Source organism: Danio rerio, chromosome 4 (assembly GCF_049306965.1).
Source record: "Danio rerio strain Tuebingen ecotype United States chromosome 4, GRCz12tu, whole genome shotgun sequence".
NCBI lineage: Eukaryota > Metazoa > Chordata > Actinopteri > Cypriniformes > Danionidae > Danio > Danio rerio.
Genome location: NC_133179.1, coordinates 49,260,690 through 49,280,636, shown reverse-complemented (window position 1 = coordinate 49,280,636; position 19,947 = coordinate 49,260,690). Strand labels below are relative to the sequence as shown.

Below are 19,947 nucleotides of genomic sequence, written 5' to 3'. Positions count from 1 at the left end.
ATATATATATATATATATATATATATATATTTGTAAAGTATTTTCATATATCTGTGATGATAGGTTAATAACTGCACGAGGAATAAAGGTGTTCAATTACTCACTTCTGTGTGAGAATGACCCGAAACTCTGAGCGATGGCCAAGATCCAGCTGCTGCAAGACAGTCTGACTCCAGGACACATGCGAGGCTTTGCACTTGGTACAGATGAGGGTTTCTGTAACCATGTTGTACATCCTGTCGATGTCCAGAACCTGCCGTGCCCTTTTGTGCAGACCTCCACCTGTCAGCTGATGCTGTCCACATGCAGGATTAGGGCAAAGTACTTTGACCCTCCACAGCTTGTATGGCATCCACAGAAAAAGTGAATGACAGAAAAAATCTGTCTGGAGCTGGAGCCTGATTGTATGTAAGTGCAGGCTGTGGAGGGTAATACCAGAGCTGGAGGTTGTCTCGAAGCTCTGGCTTTTCATTGGACCCTATTTTAAAAAGCCTGCTGGCAATCCACTTGTGGTCCACTGGTGGCAAGGTTTCAGCCCAAAGGCGCGGGAGTGGAACAGCTGATGGAGCTTGTAACAATGACCCAGAAGGTGCAGTCTGTGAAGGAAAATAGATAAAACCTTTAGTCTGGTAATGTAAATGCACCTTACATATTTGAGAGAGTACCCTTACATGATGTTATCATGATTATAATCTAAATACCTTTGATTTTAAGTGATTGTTTTTAAATACCTTATGTATTTCAATTCCAAAAATCATTAATAGAATTTCACCAATAAAAATTTTCTTTAAAGAAGCAAAAGTATTTTCCAATATAGTTATTTCTCTTTTTCCTTTCTACTTCTTTTCCATCCATTTTCTTTTCTTTTACCACTGTGAACATAAAATATCAACAGCAGAAGGCATAATTTTTGTGATTCTTTGCTTTATTTTTTCCTCTCTTTATTTTGTTAACATTTATACATATATCAAGCTTAGTTAATTAACATCAAGTCAATTTAATTGGCTGGTCTTAAAACCACTTTGCGTGAATTCAGCTGGGGCAGCAAATATGCAAACCAAATTACCTTTTTTTGGACAGAAAATATGAAATTACTTACTGAGACAATGCCGGACGGCTCTGTGGAACTGGTCACTGCCGCAGTGGATGTGAGGACGGGGGCAGAAACTTGAAGGTCCTGTGTCTGTACAAACAAGCAGTATAACAAAGTGCATTTTGTATATATATATATATATATATATATATATATATATATATATATGGGTCAATGACGTGACGCTCATTTTTTTGTGTCCATGTCTTTTAAATAAATTCAAGTAGGTTACAGTTTCAAAATAAATAAGCAAATTACTTGCATACATTCTCTATTTTGAGGACCAAGTTTAATTTTTTGGTTTTAATCCATTTTAAGAAAATTTTTAGGGGATTATTGCAAGAATGTCAATGTGGTGTAACCAAAAAAAATTGGTACCAAATAGTTTACCTTGTTTAAAAAATGTGAAAGCCTCAATGAAACATTGTATCGGCTAGTCTGGCATAATTTTACATTAGACATATTTAATAGTAAATAAAGGTAAATATAGCACAATTGTTTTAAATATTATAATTCATTTGGGGAATTTTTTCTGTCACCTCAAATTTCTGAAATGTCAAGATGGTGTAACCACCATTTATTGAGCCATTTTGTTAATATTGTGCACAAGACAGTTAGACAGGAAATTGAATCACAGAGAAGAACTCTTGATAAGACTAATTGCTGCATGCAAAGGTTAGTAACTCTTTTTAAAATGTGAGATACTTTGACCTTTTTAAGGTATGGTCAGCTATTCTTAGATATGCATGTCAAATGGTAAGACCCCAGAAATGCACTGATAATTGTTCATAATTATAAAAATAAGTATTATATTTAAAAGTTAAATTTGAAATATTCCCACCAAGCCCATGTGCTTACATAGATGTTATTGATAATGCCTGTCAAATTTCATTTTAAGTTGAAATGTCAAGGGGTGTAACTGGTTACACCATTTGACTCATATAGCAGGAGTCTTTCTGTCAGGGGTCAATTTAGTCAAATATCATTAGTTCATGATGCTGATCAAAAATGCGACATAAATTAAACTACTATTTGTGTTCATAGTGTAGATTATTTATTTATTTTTGTTTGAGAAATAGGTGCTTAATCCACAACCTTACTATTAAAGCTTTGTAAACATAGGATAAAATTATTTTACTGCACAACATGAATGTTTTTTTTGTTTATGTTAATCCATGTTTATATTCACACAATATAATGTACACACTCTCTCATTCACACACACATTCATACATTACAGTCAATTTAGTTTTTCTAATTCACCTATACCGCAAGTCTTTGGACTGTGGGGGAAACTGGAGCTCCCAGAGAAAACCCATGTCAACTCCACACAGTAAGCCATCCTGGTCCATCTTGGACTCAAATCAGCAACCTTGTTGCTGTGAGACAACTGTGCTAACCACATTAGCCACTGTATCACCCTCCTTTGAAATGTTGTAAGTATTTTTTTTCTTCTTGAGAAAGTCTTATTTCTTTTAGTTTGGATAGAATAAAAGCAGTTTTTAAAATGTTTAAGCAGTTTTTAAGGTCAATATTGTTAGCCTTCTTAAATACAGAACAAACCACAGTTACCCAATGACTTGGCCAATAGATCTTACTTGCCTAATTAACCTAATTACATTTTTAAATGTCACTTTAGGCTGAATACTAATGTCTTACAAATTATCTAGTCAAATATTATGTGCTGTCATCATGGCAAAGATTACGGAAGAAATCAGTTATTAGAATTTAGTCATTTAAACTATTTTGTTTAGAAATGTGTTGACAATAATATTCTCTCTGTTAAAGAGCACTTGGGAATTTCTTTTTTAAATAAAAGAAAAAATTAACATGGGAAATGAAACAAGGTTGACAAGCCTCTATAGACTGAGTGCACACAGCCTTAAGTTTTGGAGGTTTTCATACTTGATGCGCTTGCTGTTGTACTATTATTATTAACAACTGGAGGTGACTCGGAGGAACTTTACACTGTAAAAAAAAAATTGTTGAGAAAACATAAAAAAATAAGGCAACTTGATGCAGTAAGAACTTTGAGTTGTCTCAACAACTGTTTTTTAGTTCTTCTCAGTAACAATATTTAGTTGAGCTAACATAATTTTCTTTGTTCATGCAATATTGATTATAGTATTATACTAATAAAGATATTCTTGTCACATCAACTAAAGCAACAGTTACTGCAATTGAGTCAATTAATTTTTTTCTGTTTAGTGGATGTTTTTTTTTCAAATTTGCAAAATACGTAATTAGTACTAGTTAGCATATCATTCTGTTTTAATCATTTTACTTACAAATGACAAACACAAACTTACTACTTCTTCAATTTATTTCCACTGAAAGCAACAGATAAATAAGCTTTACAACAGGAAATAGCACAAACATTTGTAAATATTTTAGATGAAAAGTGCTTCAAATTACAAACTTTGCAGTATACAGACTTTTCTGCTAATTTGCAGGCACATATGCAAGCCTTAACATTTTAACTGTAACAACAGCACAGAAATTAACAATTTAAACATTGCATTTAACACAAACTTAATTTGCTTTGAATGCTTTTATGCACAAATTATAAACAAAAGGGTTGATTTGGACACCAGTTTTCATAAACATTTAAACCAAAACAAAAGTTAAGTGCTTGGGTGTCTTGACAAAATTTAAATATTAAAAAAATGTAAACCTTTTAATTTTAAAACCTTTAACAGTAACTCTTCATAATAACTACACACTACGAATCATTAGCAAAGCATTAACAAATATTTAATCAATTATCTGTTAAGCATTAACTCTACATTATTAGACGTTAGTAAGCACTTTATAAAGACAGCTACAAATGCTGTTATAAGCTAATGATTGTATTTCAAACTTTGCTTTTTATTAATTGTTCCTTACTGAATTCAGTATTGCATTATTTACAAACCATTTGTATTTAAGTGTAGCTGGTGGTTTTTAAGATCATTCAGCATGAGTTAGTAAATTATTAATGGAACTATTCAAATTAACATTTATATATCTTATTATTCAGGCATATAGTAATGGTTACTATGTATGTTAATAAATGCTTTATTAACTCAACTTCATCTATTTTTGTGACCTAATCTAGAGTGACACTATTTTTGCTTTATAAATCTCTTATAAATGACAATTAAAAGCTGAGTATCAAATGAACAATAAATGTTTGCAATCTAATCTAAAAAAATAAAATTACTGTAAACTTTAAACATCGCCGAATAACAGAAATGTCAGAATACAATTAGCAATAAATACAATTGAATAAAATTGGATAAAACAATATATTATGATATAACATTTCAGTGTTATTTAGCAAAGTTTAAACTGTACAGTAACTTCATTTTAGATAAGGTTGTAAAGATTTTTTTTTTCATTTGATAGTTTCATTTGTGTATCATTAAATAAACAGAAATGAATGAAATAGTTCATGCTCTTTTTCCCTGTTCGGAATATAACTGAGCCTTTAATAGTCATTTATAAGGGATTTATAAAGCATAAATAGTCCTCACTTTAGGTCACAAAACTGGATGAAATCGAGTTAATAAAGCGTGTATTAATATATAAATAAACTAATAGTATATGCCTGAATAATAAGATATATGAACGTTATTTGAATAGTTTATTAATAATGTACTTTCACATTCTGAATGATCTGGAAAAAACCACCACCTATTCTTAAATAACTGGTTTGTAAATAATGCAATACTTATGTAATGAAAAAAAGAATCATTAACAAAGTATGAAAATGCAATTAATTACAATTTAAGAAAATAGTCAGTTGTGGCTGTATTTATAAAGTGCTTATTAATGCCTATTAGAGTTAATACTTAACAAATAATGAACTAACTATTTGCTAATGCTTAATAAATGATTCATAGTGTGTAGTTATTATGAAATGTTACCCATTTAACTGAACACAGTGCCTAAACAGTGGCTCTCATGAATCAGATTTAGTACTCAAATTGTACATTACGTCTTTGTAACATCAGACCATTGACACAACACTGTTTACAGTATTAGTTTAACATCTTGTTTTTAAGAGAAAGCTAACGTTGCGTACATACAGTCCCAAGCTCCATGAAAACATTCTGAATTGTGTCAAAAGTGTACCGGAGTTCTTTGGGATAGGAAAAGTTGAGTGCATGAAGAAGGCCAAAGAGGTATGCTACAGCACTTGAGGTATCTGGAATGTCTTCCAAAACAACAACCTCTTCCAGTACAACAGCAATGTTCTGGATCACTGGTGATGCTGCCCGGGAGTCATCTTCCGTAAAATAGAGAATGCCAACTGATACGCCCTTTGTTCTATCTTCAGTTTCCTGTGAAAACACAATAAGAATATTTGAGCATAGAAAGTCATTATAGTACTTTATCTACAAACAAGCAAGATATTATATGTTTAGTATAGGGCTATAACAACACACACATTTAAATAATTGTAATAAAGTTATTTATTCAGTTAAAAATACAGTTATCTTTCAGAAATATGAACATTCTGTAAAAATAATTAACCAGCATAATACAATGACCATGCAAACTTAATTGCAGTTAAGCAAAATGACCAGTTACATCAAATAGTTATGATCATAAAAATGCTATGTAATGTGTAGTTTGTCTGTAGGAAGACATAGTGTTATAATTCAAATCATTAAGCAAAAGTGAATGTAACAATTAAACTGACAACATGTAAATAACAAGGAGCCCAGATCTACAAACGCATAAATCATCAGGATTCATATGCAACATTAATGCAGTAATTGGAGTTTAAATATTTTAAGTGATTTATTTTAAAATACTGTCATAAATGAATAAATAAATAAATGCTGATATGTTGTACTCTGAATACAACAGCTGCCATTTTGGTTGACAAGAATAACGTCTCAGACTCTCGGCACAACTCTAATTTTATGTAATAACAGACAAAGCAACAGTTTCTCTTGCATCTCTTTTACATGTTCTTTCCCTTAACTACCTGCATAAATCAGTGAGCAGGTCTAAATTGGTACTAATATAGAACCTGATATCAATCTTTTAAAAATAACAAGATACTTGTGAATCATGAAATTTACAAGACACGTTTATACGTAAATTTACTTCTTATACCTTAAGGTCAGAAGATTTGTAATTTCTGTTAATGATACCTAAATTAAACATTTTAACTCAGCTAATCAAAAGTTTTCATGAAAGCTCCAAATATATTGGCACACAACTTTTCAGACACCAGCAATACAGAAGCAAGTTTGGACACTCATGCTTTAAACCATTTAAATTGTTTGATACCTACTTTACATTTCTTGAAAAGGTTAGTTTGTTTCTCTCGAAGAAACAAAGGCAGGCCCTCCAAAGCAGAAGTCCTTCTGTGATTAACAATTTCTGTTGTCTGCAAAAACATAAAAAAGATACAACCAAAAAGTCACAGAATGAAAACTGAAATATCATCAACTACATAGATCAAAAACATGTAAATAATGAAAATTATTAACTTGCCCTTTCATCAAGTCTTTCCAGGAGCTCTTCCATTTCATGTCCAAACGCTCCTTTTCTGGCTCTGTATAATTTCATAAGCTTTGGTGTGTACTTGTCAGTGGCTGCCATGGAGACTCCTAGAAGGTCTTTGTTGGTGATGCGGAAAAATTCCTCACAGATCTTTTTAAAACAAACCAACCAGATTTACAGCAATCAATTTTTTCTGTAAACAGAGCATGTTGCATTCTGTAAACTTAAAGCCTAATAAGAAAGAAAAAAATTATCTTTACCTGTTCTTGAAAAAAGAGTGCAGGCTTATTCACTTATGGCTGCCATGTCTCTTCTGCATTAACTTCTTTACGTTTCAGATGATTATGTAGATGAAGAAAAAATCTTTTTTCAGTACAAATCTTATGAAATTCACATAGTCCACAATTAAAAGTTGAAAGATCTCAAATGACTCTATCAGTGTTGTGGTGTGATTTAGATAAGTGGGATCGTAAAGCACCTGCAGTTTTTAAAGCACAAACACACTCCGTGTAAAGACAGGGCCAGTTGGAAATTCTATGATGATGTAGCTGATAGTGCTTCAGAAGGACATCTTCACTTGAAGTGCTGAATTTGCAGTTTTTACACTGCATGAAGTCTTGAGAAGATTATCTTGAAAACAGAAATAAGTTTTAAACATTTTTCAAGTTTATGCCCCCATATTTTAACATGAAACACGTTTGGGAGCAGACAATGATATTAATATCAATATATGATATTGATGTATACAGAGAAGTCCACAAATAATGTAATATAGTTAGTAATAATATATTATTTGAAATTAAGACTATTTTAAACCTAATAGGAACTATTTATATTAATTTGACAGGATTAAATAACGTTCTAGGCAATATTTTATAAAAAAAAATATATATAAACTACATTTACATATTACTTTATCTAATATAATCTGAATATCCGTGCTTTATAAATGCGTCACAAATTTATAAGTACAACTTACGGTCTCACTCGCTCTTAGTGATGGGAAGTTCAGATCATATTACTGATTTGGACCTTTGAGTCTCGTTCGTTGAGATGAATAAATCTTTTTTTCAAGTCATTTCCATCAATTTGTCAAAATATTATTAAAATGATACAAGTTATTCCAAACGCATCCACAACTAGCCCAGTCATAACTTGAATGCTATAAGAAAAAGAAAATAATCGTTTGTTTACCTAGTCTTTTGTCTATGATTATGTGAGCTCAGCTCTTCTGTCAGGTCTTCAAATTTGAGGGGTTCGCCTACGTCACACAGACAGACCCATATAAGCTTAACCAAAGCACAGTCTGAACCGAAAGGAGCCATTAGTTCACCTTTCGAGTCATCTGGTTTTTGACTCGTTCGTTCATCACGTGACAGCATGTAAAGAGAGATGACTTAACGCTTAGGACTCGAAAGATGATTTAAAATTTTTTCCGGCTCTGATTGCATTTCATTGCCTAATGTCTTTAAAGTGATGAACGAATGACTTAAACCCGATAGAGGACTCGATAAATGAACTAATCTTTTCCTCCACCTGCACAAATGTGCGCATGCGCGAGTGAACAAATCACTCCCAGAGAGGACTCGTCGTTCTCGAGTCATACAAAAGATTCGTTCAAAATGAACGAATCGTTCAAGAACGACCCATCACTAGGCGGTACACACACAGAGAGAAGCACGTAAAATGAGAAAAATGTGAAAACTCGCTAGAGAAATGAAAACGTTTCACCTAAAAACAAACAAAACCTCCGAATTCCCTAACGTAAATGTGTTAATACTATGGTCCCAAGTTAGCTATCTTTTATCAGTGATTAACAGTTAAGCATAAAGATGTCATTTTAGTGTTAACATGAAACATTTTAAACTTAAACGGCACAGAAAAGCAGTTTCCGTTTTTTTCCCAAGTAACTGTTAACGTTAATGTCTTATGGAGCGGCACAAGCTTAACTGGCGTTAGGCAAACGACTGTGCCGACCTCACGGTCCTCCGCCCTCTCGAAGGTGCGGGCGTGGGCGGGAAGGATGTCGCGCGGGGTCTACATGCCTCCCTGAGCGATTGACTCTGCCTAATTCCGCCACTCATGTCATGAAAACACGGAAACATTTAAGAGTTTGGACTTAGCTGAAACTATAGGCCACATTAATTACCCACTGCATTTGAAACTTAAGCATATGCAACAATTCTCGTCGCTAAAAACAAACCGTCAGGTTGGGAATATTGTAAAATTCATTGCATGCATAGAATTAGTGTTAATAAGTGTTGTTACTCACCTACAGGAACAAGTTAATGTTTAGTTCTTCGAAGAGTCGAAAACATATGAGAAGTCCGATATGGCACCAAGACAAAATGGAGATGAGGAGCGAAACGAATGGTCAATATGGCGGAGGGTTGGCGCCGTTTTCAAACGTCGCGTCACGCATGCGCAATTTATTTAAATATCGACATACCTGTTCAACACAAAAATGTATGTCCAGAAAACTCTGGTAAACATGTAGACATAACATTTTAGCGAATATTATTGACATAACATATATTTTTATGTAGATCAGTAGTTATTCACAATTCTTAGTATATATGACAGAAAAAGTACAGTGTGCTGAACAAATTGAGATTTTATTTTTTACAGTGTAATGATGAAAAGTTGTGAAGAACAAGTCAGAAGTTGCTAAACAAATGAATTGCAGTTGAAATCAGTTTTGTTTGGGTTTTTTTACAGCATGTCTGATAAAAAATTTTCTTCTGGAGAAAGTCTTATTTGTTTTATTTAGGCTAGAATAAAAGCAATTTTTAAAAGCCATTTTGAGGTAAAAATTATTGGCCCTTTTAAGCTTTTTCCCCGCGATAGTCTACAGAACAAACCATGGATATACAATAACTTATCTAATTACTCTAACCTGCCTAGTTAACCTAATTAAGCCTTTAAATGCTACTTTAAGCTGTATAGAAGTGTCTTGAAGAATATCTAGTCTAATATTATTTACTGTCATCATGGCAAAGAGAAAATAAATCAGTTATTAGAGATGAGTTATTAAAACTATTATGTGTTGAAAATGTGTTGAAAAAATCTTCTCTCTGTTAAACCGAAATTGGGGAAAAAATAACAGGGGAGCTAATAGCTCAGGGGGACTAATAATAATTCTGCATAATTCTGAAGTTAACTGTATAAAAATAAATAGTTTGTGGATAAGTTGTGGATACACTCATGAAATTATTTGTTGTCAGTCAGTCGTGTATGCTTACAAAAATTGGCCTTTAATCCCAGCACCAAGGCAACAACGAGTAAGCAGCAGTTCTTACGTACTAGTGATTTACGTACAGTGTTTGGCAAATTGTTTCTAAATAGCTTAAAAGTAAAATAGTGGATTTTTTTCTAATATCATCTACTTATTTTTATTTTAATTAAGCCAACTGAAAAGAAACAGTGATGGAAAAGGTGTTAAATGTTAAACATGTTTCTTTAGTTTGTTAATATTCTATTGATGAGGGCCACACATTTAATGTAAAGGATGTTATTACTTGGTGTATTAAAGTTCAGCAACCTGGTTTCATTGTTCTAAACACATTTGTCAATGACAATCCCACTGAAATTGTTGACTATCATTCTTAATTTGAATTGATTTTAATTGTCAATTTCAAAATCTTTGGCTGTAGAAGCAACACTGTCAGGTGGTGTAACTGGTTTTTGTCAATTGGTGTAACCAGTATTTTACATAAAAATATAATTATGTACATGGAAATAATGTGAAATTAAAATTAAAACACTTAGTTTAGTGTAATAAAATAGTTTTTAACATTTTTTACATAATTTGTCAAAGATTATTTAGAAACCAGAAGTGTTTTTAGCATGTGTCTGGCCGAATATTGCAAAAACTCATTAAAATGTACATTTAGAGATAATGCGAATACAATAAATGTTATTGTGGTATTTTAAAATGAAGTATTTATTTCAGTGTGTACACTTGCATATCATCTAGAAGGAGTAAATTTTTTAATATTTCACAATTTTTGGCAGTTACACCATTTGACATTTTCAGTTGCATTCAGTCTTAATGTCTGTAAAAAATGGTGTAAATGTTATTTTTAATTACATAAAATCAACATGAATACAAACTGTACATTTTAAAATATCTGACGGATGCTTTTAAATCAACTTTGTAAAAGATTTTTAAATTTCCCATCTTGCCAAACCTGTTTTGTCACTGACCCATATATATATATATATATATATATATATATATATATATATATATATATATATATATATATATATATATATATAAGTAACATTAACTCATTTTTTGCAACCATTACTTTATTTGAACATTAATGTATAAAATACATTGGAAATGAATGATTGCTGCTAAACTGTAAAATTTTGTCACAGCGCTTCTATGCAGAACAAAAAGTTTAAAGAATGGTGCTTATTTTTAATATATATGTTTTTATGCACTAAAAGAATACTACAGAGATGTTTTATTGAGATTTAATGTGACTGTACTTAACAAAAATACAAATTTACATTAAAAAAAATGCTTATTCCAAATTCTCTCCGAAAGCTATGTGGATTATGACAATACTTACAGCCGTGCTTGGTGTAGAAGCACTACACACTGCTGAACTGGGCTGGACATCAGCCTGTGATGGTCTTCTAGCCACACTAAGATTTGGCTTTGCTGCAGCAATGTGGGATCCGGAAAATCTTGGTTTGGTGAACTCAAAAAGGGCAAGACAAAAAGCATTTCAATAAAAACACTGAGTTCACAATGGCAAAATGTACACTACTGTTCAAAGGTTTGCGATCTGCTCAATGTATTTTTTTTATGTTTTAATTATGTTTATCAAGGCTACATTTATTTGATCAAATATTTAGTAAAAACTGGAATAATGTGAAATAATAATATAGGCAAATTAAATAAAGAATAATTTATTCAAACAATTCAAATCAAATAAAATCTACTTAATTTATGAGCAAATCAAACACAATAGAATTCTTGCAAAATATGAGTAATATTAAGCTTTTATATTTTAACAATAATAATTTTTTGAACATTAGTGTATATCACATTAAATTTCAAGCAATTAGAAACTATCTTTCTATATGTCAGTTGTACAATCAGTTTGATTTCTCTACAGTGTTTCGAGTTCAAGCTGTTTTTTTACTACCACCCTCTGCTACTTTTACAGGTAGAAATAAGATATAAGTTAGAATAGATTTAATTAGACAACTGGTTCATTGCAAATAAATGTGACACATTACGCTTTGATTAAAATGATAGTTTTCTGGATCAAGGAGCAATATGCAAACAAATATTTTTTTTTACTACCAAAGGAATAAAGTATTGCATTATGTTATATACAGTATTATTGTACTATTATTACATCATGCATGTCAACAAAAACATACATTGTATATTACAACATCACACTATGTGTTATATACAGTTGAAGTCTGATTTATTAGCCCGCTTTTTAATTTTTTTTCCACCAATTTCTGTTTAATGGAGAGAAGATTTGTTCAGCACATTTTTTTAAACATCAAAGTTTTAATAACTCATTCCTAAGAACTGTTTTATTTTATCTTTGCCCTGATGACAGTAAATAATATTTGACTAGATATTCTTCAAGATACTTTTATACCACTTAAAGTGACATTTGAAGGTTTAACTAGGTAAATTAGGTTAAATAGGCAGGTTAGGGTAATTAGGCAAGTTATTGTATAACGATGGTTTGTTTTGTAGACTATGCCAAAAAAAAAAAAAAAAAAAGCTTAAAGAGGCTCATAATATTGACCTTGAAAAATGTATTCGAAATAAAACAAATAAGACTTTCTCCCAGAAGAAAAAATATTATCATACCTGTGGTAGCAAAAAAAAAATATATATATATATTTTTAAATAAGTACTTTTTCAAGATAATACCTCAGACTCGTTGTTTAGAAAAAGTACAAATTTTAGCTTACACTTAAAATCAAAACAAAGTATTTACTATTAGTGTTTATTATGTATCATTATCTGAAGACAAGAGGTTAAAATGTAGCTTTAAAAACTGTGACCCTGACCATGACCTGACCATGTAATTTAATCTAATCACAAAAACTCAAACCGACCAATCAGCAACGGTCTGCTACCCCCACTGTGCAAGAGGTATGAAAAGAAGCATGTCTCTAGCAACACCTCAACTTTTTTATTGCTTTTTGTTCTTTTCTCTCCTATGTTTGAACTTTGAACTGAACTTTGAACACCTTGAACACTTGAAACACTGAAATTGTCATTTCTTTTGATTTTTAAAAAAATGTACCATTGACAATTGCGGTGAAATCTTTGATGCCACTGATGGAGTAGACGGGGGCTGGGGCTGGGCCTCAAGTTGTCTCGTCTCCATCACCTCCTGAGCAGTTACAGTAGGGGCAGGTTGTTGCACCGTTTGTGCTGGAGCAGCAGAAGCAGTACTCTGCTGAAAATAAATCACAAAAATACATATAATCATGAAAAAGGAAAGGCATTCTAGTAAATAAAAATAAACACATATTGACTCAAAAATTTACCTTTTGAGTGTGAAAACCACATGTGCATTTCAGCACACCTCCAAGCAAAGTCCTCTGCCCACGAGATTGCAATGGGCATTTCTCAATCTGAAAAAATCATGAAAGATATATTAAATAATTTTATACAATACAAAAAACTTTTATAACTAAATAAGAATTTTTACTCAATGACTCCCTTAATAAAGCATACAATAGCTCTGTAAATTAATTTACCACTGTTTCTAGAATGTGTTTAATATTTGTCTAATATGTAATCGTACAGTTTGTATCTCCAAAAACGAAAAGAAGAATAAAAGGAACTGGACAGGAACATTTCAGGCCTTAAAACCACATGCTGTATACTGTACTCATAATCCCTTCCCCCACCTTTTCAGATCTCTCTCATAAACGGTCAAACTTACTAAATTATTCGACGTAAATCTCAAAATACATGCAATTTAAAACACTTTAATATTTAAAAACAAGTATGACATGTTTTACACAGATACTGTACTGAATGTACTGAAGCCTAACAAGTTAACGTTACTCTGTTAAGCAAATTTCAACAAACGTTATATCATGTAAACGAAATACACACCCTTTGATAAATCTCATGCCACTTTTTTTGTCGAGGAGCTGGCCTGTTTCCCTCATTTGATGGCCAAACTCCTGTGCTGGCAAACTTTTTCAAACGTGAAATCCAGTCAGCGTCTGACATGGCTTTATGAGATTTTCCAGACATTTTTCTGCTATAAATTAAACGGTTTTAAATTTAAAGTATCCAAATTTGAAATACAACACACTAAAATATTAATTCGTGCAATTGTGTAGTTTTTCCTACCTTTTTTAAGAAATCACTATCGGAAAAAATCCTTTACTGTAAGCAAAACGATGCTGTGCTCTGTCGAATGATGCTGTTCGTTGAATATCACTGATGGTCAATGAACTTTTTTGACCTCTGACCCGCCTCCAGAGGACCGCGTCATTCCTTCGTGTACCTTCGGCTCAGTTCGGAAAATTGATTGACATCTGACTGACCTGTTTGACTGCACACCTAGCGGTGATTCTTGGAACAGTTCCTCCCCCGCGGCTTCAACATTGTCTCGACTCTGATTGGTCAAATGTTGAAAATGTTGAGAATTCCGGTCCGCGATTGGCTGCAAATGTTGAAGCGCTGCAACGTGATTGGCTACAATGTTGGAGCGAATCGCTCCGATTGGCTCTCATCTTCAACATTTGTGAAATATTGTCAGACTATCCTTCGGCAGCTGGCGTTCAGGCTCCAGTCTCTTCGGGGGCGTGGGTTCGAATCCCACCGCTGCCAGGCAGTCCTTTTAGGATGCTTGAGAATGACATCTCTACATCTAGATACATCTAGGGTAGCGTGGCCGAGGGGTCTAAGGCGCTGGATTTAGGCTCCAGTCTCTTCGGGGGCGTGGGTTCAAATCCCACCGCTGCCAGATGTGATTTTAAACACGGACAAACTGCTTGAGTGCGTGCGTGTTCTCAGTGACCGCTGGAAATGAGAGAGTACATTTAAGTTGGCAACTATTCAGTATAATGTGTTCTTTGAAACTCACGGCAGACTCGTTGGTGTGACAGCAACACATCCCCAAGCTCGAATCTGCTCAGGAGCAAGTGTCTTTCCCACGATTAGATTGCAGCATCTTAAAGTCTGCACTGGAAGTCTCTCTCTGCCATTGCTCCTTTTAGCAAGAGCACCCTATTGAAACAGGAACAGTAAAGATTCACAATTAGAGTAGTAATACTCTATAACTGGATTTGAATATAATAACAACAATGTGGGGTCTGCTGTGATGGAATCAGTAACTCACTCTTTTGTGAAATAACAGTTACCTTGTAATCAGGTGCTTAAATGCATCGCAGCTGGCTGCCGTTTGGAGTAGACTTCAAATGCCTTGAGGTGTGCTCTAATAGAGACAGAACTGTGCTTGACAGGAAGGTGGGAGTGCTTCCTAAGCTAGTATTAAGCAGCTCTCTTTCTTTGTGGAGGAGCTCCAGCAATGCATGTCCAAATTCAACTGATTTCCCAGCGCTGTTGCGCTACGTGAAACAAGTTGGTGTGAAAACTGCTGAGGGAAAGCAGCTTGGCAAGGTAGCGTGGCCGAGCGGTCTAAGGCGCTGGATTAAGGCTCCAGTCTCTTCGGGGGCGTGGGTTCGAATCCCACCGCTGCCAGGCAGTCCTTTTAGGATGCTTGAGAATGACCTCTCTGCTTGAGCAAACATACTTGTAAAGTAATACTGCATGCTTTCACTCACATCCAAACGTAGACTCCTTGGCCAAAGTTGAAGGGCTTCACTAGGAAGCTCGGCGTCCTCTCTGCTTCCGTAAAATTGGGCAGAAAAGGGACCACTGCATGGAGTCATCTGGGATAGCGTAGCCAAGGGATCTAAGGCGCTGGATTTAGGCTCCAGTCTCTTTGTGGGTGTGGGTTCAAATCCCATCCGCTGCCAGGCAGTCCTTTTAGGATGCTTGAGAATGACCTCTCTGCTTGAGCAAACAGACTTGCAAAGTGATACTGCACGCTTCAGCTCGCATCCAAATGTAGACTTCTTGGCCAAAGTTTAAGGGCTTCACTAGGAAGCTCTGCGTCTTCTCTGCTGTTCTGCTTCCGTAAAATTGGGCAGAAAAGGGACCACTGCAAAGATACATCTAGGGTTGCGTGGCTGAGGGGTCTAAGGCGCTGGATTTAGGCTCCAGTCTCTTCGGGGGCGTGGGTTCGAATCCCACCGCTGCCAGATGTGATTTTAAACACGGACAAACTGCTTGAGTGTGTGCGTGTTCTCAGTGACCGCTGGAAATGAGAGAGTACATTTAAGTTGGCAACTATTCAGTATAATGTGTTCTTTGAAACTCACGGCAGACTCGTTGGTGTGACAGCAACACATCCCCAAGCTCGAATCTGCTCAGGAGCAAGTGTCTTTCCCACGATTAGATTGCAGCATCTTAAAGTCTGCACTGGAAGTCTCTCTCTGCCATTGCTCCTTTTAGCAAGAGCACCCTATTGAAACAGGAACAGTAAAGATTCACAATTAGAGTAGTAATACTCTATAACTGGATTTGAATATAATAACAACAATGTGGGGTCTGCTGTGATGGAATCAGTAACTCACTCTTTTGTGAAATAACAGTTACCTTGTAATCAGGTGCTTAAATGCATCGCAGCTGGCTGCCGTTTGGAGTAGACTTCAAATGCCTTGAGGTGTGCTCTAATAGAGACAGAACTGTGCTTGACAGGAAGGTGGGAGTGCTTCCTAAGCTAGTATTAAGCAGATCTCTTTCTTTGTGGAGGAGCTCCAGCAATGCATGGCCAAATTCAACTGATTTCCCAGCGCTGTTGCGCTACGTGAAACAAGTTGGTGTGAAAACTGCTCAGGGAAAGCAGCTTGGCAAGGTAGCGTGGCCGAGCGGTCTAAGGCGCTGGATTAAGGCTCCAGTCTCTTCGGGGGCGTGGGATTGAATCCCACCGCTGCCAGGCAGTCCTTTTAGGATGCTTCAGAATGACCTCTCTGCTTGAGCAAACATACTTGTAAAGTAATACTGCATGCTTTCACTCACATCCAAACGTAGACTCCTTGGCCAAAGTTGAAGGGCTTCACTAGGAAGCTCGGCGTCCTCTCTGCTTCCGTAAAATTGGGCAGAAAAGGGACCACTGCATGGAGTCATCTGGGATAGCGTAGCCAAGGGATCTAAGGCGCTGGATTTAGGCTCCAGTCTCTTTGTGGGTGTGGGTTCGAATGCCATCCGCTGCCAGGCAGTCCTTTTAGGATGCTTGAGAATGACCTCTCTGCTTGAGCAAACAGACTTGCAAAGTGATACTGCACGCTTCAGCTCGCATCCAAATGTAGACTTCTAGGCCAAAGTTTAAGGGCTTCACTAGGAAGCTCTGCGTCTTCTCTGCTGTTCTGCTTCCGTAAAATTGGGCAGAAAAGGGACCACTGCAAAGAAACATCTAGGGTAGCGTGGCCGAGGGGTCTAAGGCGCTGGATTTAGGCTCCAGTCTCTTCGGGGGCGTGGGTTCGAATCCCACCGCTGCCAGATGTGATTTTAAACACGGACAAACTGCTTGAGTGCGTGCGTGTTCTCAGTGACCGCTGGAAATGAGAGAGTACATTTAAGTTGGCAACTATTCAGTATAATGTGTTCTTTGAAACTCACGGCAGACTCGTTGGTGTGACAGCAACACATCCCCAAGCTCGAATCTGCTCAGGAGCAAGTGTCTTTCCCACGATTAGATTGCAGCATCTTAAAGTCTGCACTGGAAGTCTCTCTCTGCCATTGCTCCTTTTAGCAAGAGCACCCTATTGAAACAGGAACAGTAAAGATTCACAATTAGAGTAGTAATACTCTATAACTGGATTTGAATATAATAACAACAATGTGGGGTCTGCTGTGATGGAATCAGTAACTCACTCTTTTGTGAAATAACAGTTACCTTGTAATCAGGTGCTTAAATGCATCGCAGCTGGCTGCCGTTTGGAGTAGACTTCTAATGCCTTGAGGAGTGCTCTAATAGAGACAGAACTGTGCATGACAGGAAGGTGGAAGTGCTTCCTAAGCTAGTATTAAGCAGCTCTCTTTCTTTGTGGAGGAGCTCCAGCAATGCATGGCCAAATTCAACTGATTTCCCAGCGCTGTTGCGCTACGTGAAACAAGTTGGTGTGAAAACTGCTCAGGGAAAGCAGCTTGGCAAGGTAGCGTGGCCGAGCGGTCTAAGGCGCTGGATTAAGGCTCCAGTCTCTTCGGGGGCGTGGGTTCCAATCCCACCGCTGCCAGGCAGTCCTTTTAGGATGCTTGAGAATGACCTCTCTGCTTGAGCAAACATACTTGTAAAGTAATACTGCATGCTTTCAATCACATCCAAACGTAGACTCCTTGGCCAAAGTTGAAGGGCTTCACTAGGAAGCTCGGCGTCCTCTCTGCTTCTGTAAAATTGGGCAGAAAAGGGACCACTGCATGGAGTCATCTGGGATAGCGTAGCCAAAGGATCTGAGGCGCTGGATTAAGGCTCCAGTCTCTTTGTGGGTGTGGGTTCAAATCCCATCCGCTGCCAGGCAGTCCTTTTAGGATGCTTGAGAATGACCTCTCTGCTTGAGCAAACAGACTTGCAAAGTGATACTGCACGCTTCAGCTCGCATCCAAATGTAGACTTCTTGGCCAAAGTTTAAGGGCTTCACTAGGAAGCTCTGCGTCTTCTCTGCTGTTCTGCTTCCGTAAAATTGGGCAGAAAAGGGACCACTGCAAGGATACATCTAGGGTAGGGTGGCCAAGGCGCTGGATTTAGGCTCCAGTCTCTTCGGGGGCGTGGGTTCGAATCCCACCGCTGCCAGATGTGATTTTAAACACGGACAAACTGCTTGAGTGCGTGCGTGTTCTCAGTGACCGCTGGAAATGAGAGAGTACATTTAAGTTGGCAACTATTCAGTATAATGTGTTCTTTGAAACTCACGGCAGACTCGTTGGTGTGACAGCAACACATCCCCAAGCTCGAATCTGCTCAGGAGCAAGTGTCTTTCCCACGATTAGATTGCAGCATCTTAAAGTCTGCACTGGAAGTCTCTCTCTGCCATTGCTCCTTTTAGCAAGAGCACCCTATTGAAACAGGAACAGTAAAGATTCACAATTAGAGTAGTAATACTCTATAACTGGATTTGAATATAATAACAACAATGTGGGGTCTGCTGTGATGGAATCAGTAACTCACTCTTTTGTGAAATAACAGTTACCTTGTAATCAGGTGCTTAAATGCATCGCAGCTGGCTGCCGTTTGGAGTAGACTTCTAATGCCTTGAGGAGTGCTCTAATAGAGACAGAACTGTGCATGACAGGAAGGTGGAAGTGCTTCCTAAGCTAGTATTAAGCAGCTCTCTTTCTTTGTGGAGGAGCTCCAGCAATGCATGGCCAAATTCAACTGATTTCCCAGCGCTGTTGCGCTACGTGAAACAAGTTGGTGTGAAAACTGCTCAGGGAAAGCAGCTTGGCAAGGTAGCGTGGCCGAGCGGTCTAAGGCGCTGGATTAAGGCTCCAGTCTCTTCGGGGGCGTGGGTTCCAATCCCACCGCTGCCAGGCAGTCCTTTTAGGATGCTTGAGAATGACCTCTCTGCTTGAGCAAACATACTTGTAAAGTAATACTGCATGCTTTCACTCACATCCAAACGTAGACTCCTTGGCCAAAGTTGAAGGGCTTCACTAGGAAGCTCTGCGTCCTCTCTGCTTCCGTAAAATTGGGCAGAAAAGGGACCACTGCATGGAGTCATCTGGGATAGCGTAGCCAAGGGATCTAAGGCGCTGGATTTAGGCTCCAGTCTCTTTGTGGGTGAGGGTTCAAATCCCATCCGCTGCAAGGCAGTCCTTTTAGGATGCTTGAGAATGACCTCTCTGCTTGAGCAAACAGACTTGCAAAGTGATACTGCACGCTTCAGCTCGCATCCAAATGTAGACTTCTTGGCCAAAGTTTAAGGGCTTCACTAGGAAGCTCTGCGTCTTCTCTGCTGTTCTGCTTCCGTAAAATTGGGCAGAAAAGGGACCACTGCAAGGATACATCTAGGGTAGTGTGGCCAAGGGGTCTTAGGCGCTGGATTTAGACTCCAGTCTCTTCGGGGGTGTGGGTTCGAATCCCACCGCTGCCAGATGTGGTTTTAAACAAGGCCAAACTGCTTGAGTTCGGCTCGTTTTCAGTGAACGCTGGAAATGAGAGAGTACGTTTAAGTTGGCAACTAGTCAGTATAATGTGTTCTTTGAGACTCACGGCAGACTTGTTGGTGTGACAGCAACACATCCCCAAGCTCAAATCTGCTCAGGAGCA

The 19,947-nt window shown here is 36.7% G+C and overlaps 1 protein-coding gene, 1 long non-coding RNA gene and 8 other non-coding genes across 10 annotated transcripts; 8 read left to right on the top strand and 2 right to left on the bottom strand.

Moving 5' to 3' along the window:
• Positions 1–311: 311 nt before the first annotated feature.
• LOC141381981 (uncharacterized) lies at positions 312–13,862 on the bottom strand. Its single transcript, XM_073949084.1, has 6 exons — positions 13,719–13,862; positions 13,142–13,228; positions 12,895–13,050; positions 11,179–11,310; positions 1,100–1,183; positions 312–596 (listed from the first exon to the last, which is right to left on the bottom strand). Exons 1-6 carry the CDS (start codon positions 13,860–13,862, stop codon positions 312–314), a joined length of 888 nt encoding a protein of 295 aa, XP_073805185.1.
• Positions 6,667–7,198, bottom strand: LOC141381718 (uncharacterized). Its single transcript, XR_012402346.1, has 3 exons — positions 7,074–7,198; positions 6,856–6,920; positions 6,667–6,745 (listed from the first exon to the last, which is right to left on the bottom strand). It is a non-coding gene; the product is annotated as an uncharacterized lncRNA (long non-coding RNA).
• A 636-nt stretch (positions 13,863–14,498) lies between the features above and the next one.
• On the top strand, positions 14,499–14,580 carry trnal-uag (transfer RNA leucine (anticodon UAG)). The gene has a single exon. It is a non-coding gene; the product is annotated as a tRNA-Leu (tRNA).
• A 655-nt stretch (positions 14,581–15,235) lies between these two features.
• Positions 15,236–15,317, top strand: trnal-aag (transfer RNA leucine (anticodon AAG)). The gene has a single exon. It is a non-coding gene; the product is annotated as a tRNA-Leu (tRNA).
• A 481-nt stretch (positions 15,318–15,798) lies between these two features.
• Positions 15,799–15,880, top strand: trnal-uag (transfer RNA leucine (anticodon UAG)). The gene has a single exon. It is a non-coding gene; the product is annotated as a tRNA-Leu (tRNA).
• Positions 15,881–16,535: 655 nt separating this feature from the next.
• Positions 16,536–16,617, top strand: trnal-aag (transfer RNA leucine (anticodon AAG)). The gene has a single exon. It is a non-coding gene; the product is annotated as a tRNA-Leu (tRNA).
• A 481-nt stretch (positions 16,618–17,098) lies between these two features.
• Positions 17,099–17,180, top strand: trnal-uag (transfer RNA leucine (anticodon UAG)). The gene has a single exon. It is a non-coding gene; the product is annotated as a tRNA-Leu (tRNA).
• A 655-nt stretch (positions 17,181–17,835) lies between these two features.
• trnal-aag (transfer RNA leucine (anticodon AAG)) lies at positions 17,836–17,917 on the top strand. The gene has a single exon. It is a non-coding gene; the product is annotated as a tRNA-Leu (tRNA).
• Positions 17,918–19,126: 1,209 nt separating this feature from the next.
• On the top strand, positions 19,127–19,208 carry trnal-aag (transfer RNA leucine (anticodon AAG)). Its single transcript has one exon. It is a non-coding gene; the product is annotated as a tRNA-Leu (tRNA).
• A 481-nt stretch (positions 19,209–19,689) lies between these two features.
• On the top strand, positions 19,690–19,771 carry trnal-uag (transfer RNA leucine (anticodon UAG)). The gene has a single exon. It is a non-coding gene; the product is annotated as a tRNA-Leu (tRNA).
• Positions 19,772–19,947: the final 176 nt, after the last annotated feature.